The sequence below is a fragment of the Oncorhynchus tshawytscha genome, linkage group LG09, assembly GCF_018296145.1.
Source record: "Oncorhynchus tshawytscha isolate Ot180627B linkage group LG09, Otsh_v2.0, whole genome shotgun sequence".
In the NCBI taxonomy this organism is placed as follows: Eukaryota; Metazoa; Chordata; class Actinopteri; order Salmoniformes; family Salmonidae; genus Oncorhynchus; species Oncorhynchus tshawytscha.
The window spans coordinates 60921158-60932767 of record NC_056437.1 but is presented as its reverse complement, the minus strand read 5'-3'; the positions used below and the strand labels follow the sequence as shown (position 1 = coordinate 60932767).

The 11610-nt window shown below is 46.1% G+C and overlaps 1 protein-coding gene across 1 annotated transcript in view; it reads left to right on the top strand.

Moving 5' to 3' along the window:
* Positions 1 to 11610, top strand: part of dnah2 (dynein, axonemal, heavy chain 2) — a 252152-nt gene that overhangs the window by 54366 nt on the left and 186176 nt on the right. Inside the window, exons 17-20 of the mRNA XM_042327174.1 lie at positions 232 to 471; positions 2512 to 2700; positions 5234 to 5381; positions 6712 to 6904. Coding sequence (XP_042183108.1) covers positions 232 to 471; positions 2512 to 2700; positions 5234 to 5381; positions 6712 to 6904 — 770 coding nt within the window. The remainder of the gene's footprint in view (positions 1 to 231; positions 472 to 2511; positions 2701 to 5233; positions 5382 to 6711; positions 6905 to 11610) is intronic.

Here is an 11610-nt window from a genome sequence, read left to right as displayed (position 1 = left end):
CTCCTCTCCTCTCCTCTCCTCTCCTCTCCTCTCCTCTCCTCTCCTCTCCTCTCCTCTCCTCTCCTCTCCTCTCCTCTCCTCTCCTCTCCTCTCCTCTCCTCTCCTCTCCTCTCCTCTCCTCTCCTCTCCTCTCCTAGCCTCTCCTCTCCTAGCCTCTCCTCTCCTAGCCTCTCCTCTCCTCTCCTCCAAATTAACCATCATCCACCTAACCTCCTCTCCCCTCCCTATCAGATCCAGCTCATCGTGGATGAGTACAAGGCAGCCAACCTGGCCATCTCCCGTCAGTGTGGTCTGATCAGTGAGCTGCTGCTTGTGCGTGTGGATGGGAAGACAGTGTACAGGGACCTGGAGTTTGAGGGGGACCAGCAGGCCCACCAGCAAGCCCAGCTCCAGCGGCTCCACTCAGCACACCAGGACATCGTAGCCATCATGTCCCGGGTCTACGAGACCTTCCGCACAGACGGACCAGAGGTGTGTGGTGTAGTGATGCGCGGGTTGAATCGGTTATATCCGCGGGGCGGGTGGGCTTAGGGTCATTAAATATTGTGTGGATGAAGGGCGGGTGGGCTTAGGGTCATTAAATATTGTGTGGATGAAGGGCGGGTGGGCTTAGGGTCATTAAATATTGTGTGGATGAAGGGCGGGTGGGCTTAGGGTCATTAAATATTGTGTGGATGAAGGGCGGGTGGGCTTAGGGTCATTAAATATTGTGTGGATGAAGGGCGGGTGGGCTTAGGGTCATTAAATATTGTGTGGATGAAGGGCGGGTGGGCTTAGGGTCATTAAATATTGTGTGGATGAAGGGCGGGTGGGCTTAGGGTCATTAAATATTGTGTGGATGAAGGGCGGGTGGGCTTAGGGTCATTAAATATTGTGTGGATGAAGGGCGGGTGGGCTTAGGGTCATTAAATATTGTGTGGATGAAGGGCGGGTTGGCGGCGAGCGGGTTGACTAAAGAGAAAACAATACCTTACATTTTTAAAAAAAAGTGTTGTTCGTGTGCAATTTATATCTATAGGCTACATTGAGGTTTTTCTTTCATGAATTTAGGTTGTCTGGCATTCGCGCATAAGCCTAAGCTTTAGGGCCTAACTGTACGCACGCCAAATAGCTTACAGCCAATCGCCAAACGCTTTTGGGGACGGGCAGAAAAGGGTCACGTCGATCCACTGAGACAAAAAAGGACAATGTCGGAGTTTAATTCAGTAAGAGAAAAGCTGTGAGATGGAGAGTTCAAGATGTTTGGGGAAAGTTTTGGTGAAATGGTCAAATAGGATGATAGCAGTGCCCGGCTATGTTATGTGTGATATTGTGCGGCGCTATACAAATTCAACAGTCACAAGACGGGGACTTCAAATGGGCCTATGGCACGTCAAGGGAACTGCAGCCTACTGTTCAGATGGGTTAAGTGGAAATCAGGACACTGACTGTAGGTCTATAACCTCTCACATAGCCTAAATACTAACCCCTGCAGAACTATGCATTTCTTGCAGTAAAATAGTACACCAAATATAGAGAACGGGAACAGGAGTGGAGAAATATGATTGATTTCTTTCAGCATCTTGAGAGAATTTGAATGCACAGTTTAGATACAGTCTGCAGAGGTGCTATCAGCATCATAAAAGCTGATCGTATTTCAACCACATAAAATATGCATCCAAGCCGAACTGAAATCTTAACAGAAACATGTTGAGTCTGTTTCACAGGTTTCTATTTCCCTACAACCGGTCAGACCGATGCTTTTGGACATTTTGCACAGGAAGTATTTCCAGTTTAGTTGTTGTTGAGTTATTTCATTTTCTCTCCCGTTCCCTAAGTGTCTTTGCTCCGCGAATGAGGCAGAGATGACAAAGACAAAATGGCCGCTGTCATCTAGATTGAAGCCTGCATTCAAATCGATTTATGACATTATTCTGGTGAACAAGGATTTGTTTAGTCTTCTGGGGCAACATATAGTCTAATGCCAGAAGAGAAGCTGCGTGTATCTAATTATAGACAAGTTGCTTAACAAATAGCCGACCAACATCTCTGAAATTATAAACAGAAACTTCTAGATCAAGCCAAAGAAAAGCCTGCAGCCCCTGTCAGGAAATCATTCTGCCGTCTCTGACCGTAGCCTACATCACATTGTCTATATTTGTGGGTTAGGGTGCGGCCCTCAGATTTGATCACATAGGATTGTGCGTGTGTGTGTGTGTGTGTGTGTGTGTGGGAGGGTACCTATTCTTTGCTAGTTTTTGCTTCCCTACTTTTTGTGCTAATTTGTACTCACAAATAGTGGCTAGCAAGATACAATTATGGGGGTAATTTCATTATAGAAAATGAAAACTGTTCATCTAGAAAATCACTTCATTTAGAACTTCACCTGTGGAACAAATTATGAATAGATGACATTAAGTGGTTGAGTGAATTTATGATGGACAGATAATAGTAGGTGTGTGTGTGGGTGTGTGTGTGTGTGTGTGGGTGGGGGGTGTTTGCTTGCCGTTTGTGTGTGTGTGTGTGTCCCAGGTCCAGCAGCACTGGGTTGTGTACACGGAGAAGATGGATGGCTTGGTGGAGGAGGCTCTCCGTCTCAACATCAAGTGGTCCTTACAGGAGCTGTCCAAGGCCATCAACGGAGACAGCAAGACTTCCCCCAACCCCCTCTTCAGGGTGCAGGTGGTACTACGCCACGAGGGCCCTGGGGCCACCTCACAGGTAGAAGGGACACACAGATCACACACACAACGATTCACGCAAATACACAAACGGAGAAACATGCACGCGCGCACACGCACGATCACTCAATCACATACATACACACAGTTTTTAACACTCATGCATAAGCATTGCAGATTGTAATAGACTTCCAAGCAGTTCACGAGACATATGTTTTGTTCACGTGTACACTCTTACCAGGGATTCTAGCAATATTACTCCTACACGTACTAACCTCGGTTTGAAGGAGAACAATGTCATCCATTCTCAGTGTAGGATGCCACATGATTTTGTAGCATTTCCAAGGTCTGAGTCACAGTGAGAGACACAGCCAGACAGGTCGTCAACTCGGCACTATTTAGAATACAATGGAAGAGAACATCCTTTGTCCTTGTCTAACAGACGCAGAACTGAACGCAGCGCAAGTTATTTTACGTATTAAGATAGCATTATAAATCATAACAGGACACCAAGTCTCCCTGGCTCTCTCCCTCTCTCTCTCTCCCTCTTTCTCCTTCTCCTTCTCCCTCTCTCTCTCTCCCTCTTTTTCCCTCTCTCTCTCCCTCTCTTTCTCCCTCTTTCCCCCTCTTTCTCCCTCTCCCTCTTTTTCTCTCTCCCTCTTTTTCCCTCTCTCCCTCTCTTTCTCCCTCTTTCCCCCTCTTTCTCCCTCTCTCTCTGCCTCTCTCTCTCCCTCTCTCTCTCTCCCTCCTTCTCTCTCTCTCTCCTCCTTCTCCCTCTCTCTCCCTCTTTCTCCCTCTCTCTCCCTCTTTCTCCCTCTCTCCCTCTTTCTCTCACCCTCTCTCTCTCTCTTTCGCACACTCTCCCTCTCTCTCTCTCTCTCTCCCTCTCTCTCGCACTCTCTCCTTCTCTCTCTCCCTCTCTCCCTCTTTCTCCCTCTCTCTCTCCCTCTTTCTCCCTCTTCCTCTTTCTCCCTCTCTCTTTCTCCCTCTCTCTCCATCTTTCTCCCTCTCGCTCTCCCTCTTTCTCCCTCTCTCTCTCTCTCTCGCGCTCTCTCCTCTCTCTCCCTCTTTCTTCCCCTCTCTCTCCCTCTTTCTTCCTCTCTCTCCCTCTTTCTCCCTCTCAATTCAATTAAATTCGAGGGCCTTATTGGCATGGGAAACATGTGTTAACATTGCCAAAGCAAGTGAGGTAGATAATATATAAAGTGAATATGTAAAGTGAAATAAACAATAAAAATTAACAGTAAACATTACACATACAGAAGTTTCAAAACAATAAAAACATTACAAATGTCATATTATATATATACAGTGTTTTAACAATGTACAAATGGTTAAAGGACACAAGATAAAATAAATAAACATAAATATGAGTTGTATTTACAATGGTGTTTGTTCTTCACTGGTTGCCCTTTTCTCGTGGCAACAGGTCACAAATCTTGCTGCTGTGATGGCACACTGTGGAATTTCACCCAGTAGATATGGGAGTTTATCAAAATTGGATTTGTTTTCGAATTCTTTGTGGATCTGTGTAATCTGAGGAAAATATGTCTCTCTAATATGGTCATACATTGGTCAGGAGGTTAGGAAGTGCAGCTCAGTTTCCTCTCTCTCTCCCTCGTTCTCTCTCCCTCTTTCTCCCTTTCTCTCTCCCTCTTTCTCTCTCCCTCTTTCTCCCTCTCTCTCTCCCTCTTTCTCTCTCCCTCTTTCTCCCTCTCTCTCTCCCTCTTTCTCTCTCCCTCTTTCTCCCTTTCTCTCTCCCTCTTTCTCTCTCCCTCTTTCTCCCTTTCTCTCTCCCTCTTTCTCCCTCTCTCTCTCCCTCTCTCTTTCTCCCTCTTTCTCCCTTTCTCTCTCTCCCTCTTTCTCTCTCCCTCTTTCTCCCTTTCTCTCTCCCTCTTTCTCTCTCCCTCTTTCTCTCTCCCTCTTTCTCCCTTTCTCTCTCCCTCTTTCTCCCTCTCTCTCTCCCTCTTTCTCTCTCCCTCTTTCTCCCTTTCTCTCTCCCTCTTTCTCTCTCCCTCTTTCTCCCTTTCTCTCTCCCTCTTTCTCCCTCTCTCTCTCTCTCCCTCTCTCTTTCTCCCTCTTTCTCCCTTTCTCTCTCTCCCTCTTTCTCTCTCCCTCTTTCTCCCTTTCTCTCTCCCTCTTTCTCCCTCTCTCTCTTTCTCGCACTCTCTCCCTCTCTCTCTCCCTCTCCTTCTCGCACTCCTCTCTCTCCACACTTTATAAATCAGCCGTGACAAATGATTTATGCTTTGTGTATGTACAATATCTGCATCGTTGATAGGCTAGGAGGGTGCAGTTCAGAAAGCATGAACCTTTTGGTATTATTTGTACAGGAGGATTCGCTTATGTTATTACAAATAAAAAAGATTTTAAAGTAATATTTTATATAAAAGGAATGTAGAGTTTTTGGGAAAATGATAGCAGGAGAGCTTGTTAGGTCTTTAAGCCGAGAGGCAAAACTTATTGATGTGTGTGTGTGTGTGTGTGTGTGTGTGTGTGTGTGTGTGTGTGTGTGTGTGTGTGTGTGTGTGTGTGTGCGTGTGTGCGTGTGCGTGTGTGCGTGTGTCCAACAGGTGGAGTTCTCCCCCACTCTACAGAAACTGGCTCAGATCGTGAACAACATCAGTTGTCAGCTGATCGGCACCATCTCTGTGTTCAAACGCCTCCCGGACCTCCTCACACGCAGACACTCACAGAGGAAACCTGTACGCTGCATCATAGGTAACAGACCTCATGCGCAGACAGAGGTTAGAGACCCCACTCACCTCGCTGTTTCACGCCTCCCGCCTCCTCCTCCTTGACTCATCCTTATGTTCAGTTCTCTCTATTTTCACTTCTGACCCCTCACCTTTCCTCACCTCACCTCACCCCGTCCGTCTTTCATTTCTCACTGCTGCTCTTCATCCAGATCATTTCATCTCTTCGTCCTCACCATATCGTCTTTGCTCTCCTACTCTTCATTTGCACTCCATCCCCCCCCATCCATTTATCCTCACTCCTCTTCACTCCACACTCTTGTTACCATTTATCCTCACTCCTCTTCACTCCACACTCTTGTTACCATTTTATCCTCCTCCTCTTCATCCACTGCTCCTTCACCCTGACCTCATTCTAACCCCATTCCCCTCCTACCATTCTCTTCATCCTATCCTCATCTGTCCATTTTAAGCAGCTCTCCCGTCAGCTGTCTCCTGGTTTGATTGACAGCAGGTTGTCCACGGGGAGTATCTGGGCTTTGGCTTTAATCAAACAGTCAGGAGATGGTGGACTGGAGCAGGTCAGAGGTAGCCCCTCTCCATAGCTCTGAGTGTGTGTGAGTGTGTGTGTGTGTTTGTCTCCAGCCATATCTCTATCGAGGGGGAATGCTGTTACAGCTCCTGCTGTTAGCTCCTGAAACCCAATCAACATAGTGTAGTTGATCCCTAGTGACACGCGCCGGGCTGTTAAACGTGTTCACTCACGAAAAGCCTTTTCTAACACGTGTAAGTGCCTGTTACAATGTGTCAAAGGTGTGTCAACTCACTGTATTTAACTAGGAGTGTGTGGAAGCATGCAGTCTATGTCGTCGAGTGTACAGTTACGGTATGTATCTACCATGTGGTGAGCTTGTGGTAGAAGGTGCCTCTATCCACAGATCTCAGATCAGGTTAACATATTCCAAGTTGCAACCATAACTGTCGTCATTGATTTATCCAGGCATGTCTCATTGAGATAAAAAAATCTTTGGCAGGTGAGAGGATGGACGGAATACAAAAATATCTGTATCAGTTCAGGGCCTACTCCATATGGAATCTCTCTCTCTCTCTCTTTCTCTCTCTCTCTCTCTCTCTCTCTCTCTCTCTCTCTCTCTCTCTCTCTCTCTCTCTCTCTCTCTCTTTCTTTCTTTTCTCTTTCTCTCTCTTTCTCTCTCTTTCTCTCTCTCTCTTTCTTCCCCCAGAGCAGGATCTGGACAAGGATCTGGACAATTCAATAATAACTCATCCTAGAAATATAATTTGCTTTGGCCTAGTTGATATGGTTGATTCCCCTTTCTCTCCTTCTCTAAACCCAGAACAAGATGAGGAGATCGGTAAGATTCAGGCAGCGGTAGCAGCAGGAATGACGGCCAACGCAGGCCACCTGCAGGCTTACCTGAAGACTTGGGACAAACACAGAGAGATCTGGGAGATCAACAAGGACCCCTTCATCAGGAGATACCAGCGTCTCAACCCCCCCGTGTCCTCCTTCGACGCCGACATCGCCAGGTTTGACCCTCTAACGGCTAGTGGGGGGGGGGGGTTGCCAGATCTGTGTTTTCTTTAGCTTTAGCGAGCTCTGTTGTTCACTGGAAAGAATTACGGTGGCGTTGGCTAAAATAAGAACAGATCTGGCGAACAGGTCATCTACCTCAACAGGGTTAGAAGTCACAGATCTAGGATCAGCTTGCGCTACAGAACGGACCTTAGATACATAGCCGCGGGAAGATGTTTTGATACAATACCTAATGTGATCAGTAGCCTAAGCCTAGGACAAGATTCAGTAATAGTAGTCACTGCAGGCTAAACTACATCGAAATCAATTTACCAAAATTATATAATTACTCATATCTATACAGAAATAAATAAAATCATTCTCAGCAATAGATGATCATTAGCTTCTTTCAAATCACAAATTTGTTGGCCCATACGCCTAGCAGCCTGTAATTTGGGCTGCTTGCTTGGCAATAGGCCTAGCTGGGGATACATAGTCAGCTGTACAACTGAAGGAATTCAACTGAAACGTATCTTTCACATTTAAACCAACCTGAAAGGTTCAGGGGGCTGCCTTAATCAACATCCACGGCTCCCAGGGGGTTAACTGCCTTACTCAGGGGTAGAATGACAGATTTTTACTTTGTCAGCTCAGGGATTCGATCCAGCAACCTTTCAGTTACTGGCACAATGCTCTAACCACTAGACAGCCTGCCTAGTGTGATGTCAGTGAAAAGCAATGCATCTATAATATGTGTGAAGATAATGTGTCTTGAGTATCATTTGAAATGTTGAGACAAGAAGAAGGGGTGGGTGGCCAGAATGCACTCCGTTACCCAGAATGCACTTAGCTCTCTCCCCCCAGTTCTTGCGCATTCACAGTTTTTCATTGTGTTAATTGTTTGACCTTTGATTGCTTATTTTGGATCAATTCCCCATTACATATACTGAGTGTTCAAAACATATACCTTGACCTAGACCAGGGGAATCCAGGTGAAAGCTATGATCCCTTATTGATGTCACTTGTTAAATCCACTTCAATCAGTGGAGATCAGCGGTTCCCGAAACTAGAGGTCGCGCCTTGACCCAGGCCGCACCTGACCGTTGCACTCGAGTCATTCCCACGGTGAATGGCTAAGCCTGCTATGCTATGAAACCACACGCTATTGCAGTGACTTTGATATTACCGTCCACAATTGATATGGTGAAAAAACAATGTGTGGGGAGGCAGAGGAACAGAAACTCACATCGATACCTTTAACAGATAACACTGTGAAACTAAGAATTGATGCTGTAGCTAACAATCAAGAGGACACTGACTGAACCACTCAAATTCCCCACCTTATGCTCCTTAAATAGATGTTAGCTGCGAGAGCCAAGATGCCCGTGCATTGACTTTTGTTCGCTATACATGTCTCTGGATGCTATTCACAAGGACATATTGTTCTGTCTCACGATTCCCGAGCCTGAAACGGCACAGGGGATTTTCAGTGTCCTGCGTGGCTATATTGGCGAAAAACAGACTATGGGATCAAATGGTGGGCTTTTTGCACAGATGGGGCTCCATCTATCACGGGACGGCGGGCAGGCCTCTACACTCTAGTTACGAATGTGTCTCCCTCTGCCATATGGACTGATTTTATGATACACCCACTGAGCTAGAATGGATACACCGAGAGCAACTGGTGGGCAAAAGAGCTGAGCGCAGAACTCAGAGATGCGCGGCAGGCAACTTCGATTGTTAACTACAGACGATGGACGATGTTCCATTTCACAACAAGGCTTGGTGGTTAGAAAGGGGGAGTGTTGGAAAGATGTTTTTAGTTGAGAGAAGAACTGTTTGACTTTGTTGACTGTGTAATGAAAAGAAAATGTGTCTCCGTGCCTATGTAACAGACATTTGGGAAACTGAACGAACTGAGCGCGAGCATGCAGGGTAAATACAATGAAAATATACAGATGAGTGACCGAATCAGCGAAATCTATTTGACTGTGATCCAGGCTCAGTTGACATGCGGGTAAAGTGAAATCGAACAGCTGATGGAGCTGTCATGTGACTGAATGCTGCAGGAAGCGCATTCACGTGTCAAAATGGAAGAGTTTTTGGTTCCTGACTCAAAGGCTAATACAGTGCCGTCTCCCCCTTAAAACCCATGGTACGCTGATTCATTGCTCTCGTCTGCATGAAAATAAATATCCATCCAGGTTGGAGGTGACAGGGGAGATGAGGTAGCACACTGTCGGCCACGCCCCCTGACTTTGGGAAGCTCTGACGCGACATGCATCAAGTTGTGGTGAGATAAGGGAAATGATGTCAGACTCATTTGCAATTGACTGTCATAGCCCCACATTAAATGTATATGATGGTGAGTTGAGAATACAATCAGAAATACTGTTAGAACGTTTTGCAATTGACTGCCATAGCCCCAATTAAAAAAGTCAACATGGGCTGTTATTTACATCATTTTTTTTCACGTGATTGTGGGCGGGAGAATTTCCCGGATGGGGTCGCAGGCCGTAAAGGTTTGGGAACCACTGGTGTAGACGAAGGGGAGGAGACAGGTTAAAGAAGGATTTTTAAGCCTTGAGACAATTGAGACATGGATCGTGTATGTGTGCCATTCAGAGGGGGAATGGGCAAGACAAAAGATGGATGTGCCTTTGAGGGCGGGAATGGTAGTAGGTGCCAGGTGCACCGGTTTGTGTCAAGAACTGCAACGCTGCTTTGTTTTCACGCTTGACGGTTTCCTGTGTGTATCAAGAATGGTCCACCACCCAAAGGACATCCAGACAACTTGACACAGCTGTGGGAAGCATTAGAGTCAACATGGGCCAGCACCCTGTGGAACACTTTCAACACCTTGTAGAGTCCATATCTCAAGGAATTGAGGCTGTTCTGAGGACAAAAGGGGAGGGGGGGTGCAACTCAATATTAGGAAGGTGTTCTTAATGTTTTGTTCACTCAGTGTATGTCACCAGTAGTACATTTACTGTTAATCCTCATCATTTGGTTACATACGTTTATGCTAATGCATGGATTAATTAGTCCTACAGGCATGTTGCTACACATGTGAGATACAGGTTTGGGTTTATTTCATACCATTAGTTTAGTCATTTTTTTTCATTGTATTTTGCTTGGAAAGCTCCATGTGATCATGTGTCTGGTTTCTCTGCCCTCTAAATGTTGACGGAGCGCGCGCCCGGAGCACGGAGCACGCGCCCGGAGCACGCGCCCGGAGCACGCTTAGAAGTAGACTAACTGACCTGCTCCGTGCAAATGGTAGAAAGTGCCCGTTTGGGGACGTCTGATTTGTTATTGTCTGAACTCACCACCACTAAGCTGAGCTTCTCAGTCATTTCTTCTTCACCTCATACAGTAAGTCAACGAAGTTCGTTTTTTAATTAAATCCATTGTGAATGATAATAGTTCCTCGCCGTATTTGAAAAATCTTTTCCAACTCTCTCCCCCTCGATAATCACCAGGCTCTGAGGATCCCATATAACCAGTGGAAACGTCATAAAATACCTGAACACATTTCCCATTGCGCAAAATCAGCTGTGTCTGTGCAAAAACAGCTGACTCTGTCCCAAGCTCACTGGCCCGGGACACTCTGAGCACCTGGAATAGGCTAGTGGCCCAGAATAGGCTACTTGATACAATGTTGCACTTCACTAGCAATAGCTCAAGTCATGACAGATAGAAAAGGGAGGCAGACAGGCGGAGTAGAGAGATGAATGCGATTGAAAGAACCTGCATTTTCAGTTTTTATTCGTCAGCTGTATGTATTTGTACTTAGTTGACAATAGGCCTACTGCTACATTGGCCTACTGCTACATTGGCCTACTGCTACATTGGCCTACTGCTACATTGGCCTACTGCTACATTGGCCTATGCTTTTAGATTTTTATCATTTAAATTCCCATTTGTATTATTAACCACGTGACAATGATTTTGAGAAACAAAAACGTTTTAATTGAAATGAAACTATGCCACGAAACTGGCACGCAGATCGGTAGAAATGGCAGGATCAGTTGTAAACTTCCCCCATCTTGAAACTCACAAACTCACGCGCCGCCTAGGAATAGACCATTGTGAACAGAGCGCACATTTCTTTGTACTGCATAATTACAGAGAGAGAGAAATTACGAGAGTGGTGTTGTAACTAAGATTTAGCCTATTAAAACGGAGCACAAATGGTCAGTTATGAGCTCCGTCGTGGAGAAAAGCGATCACCTCGATCCAGCACCAGTTGGTGGCGGCCTGCACTGTGTTGCTTGCCAGACTAGTGGGCTAGTACACCGACGTCTTTGACATGGGCAGGAGCAGGCCTGCGAGGGCGAGAGAATGCCATGTTCCTAATTTCATATGGTTCCCATTCCCTTTTTGCCAAGTTTAGAATAGAAGTGGAAGGCTATTGCGAGTGCTGCTCCAGATCACTTGATATCCACCACAAGAGGGAGAGAAGAGGGGGAGAGAGACTAACTCAACTGTCTATCATACAACAGAGCGCGTGTGACTCCAAACCCCCACAACGGAATAGATCAGAGCATAGCATGAGAGCGCTGCTTACAAAACAGAGCTGAGAGCTCACCGTGCAGAATGGGGCCCATGTTTTTCTCTCTCCCCTACTCCAATCGCATGATCTATTCATATCAATAATGCAACAGATAAATAGTGTCATCGTTTTTTATTGCAACAACACAAATGCAGCACGGTAAGA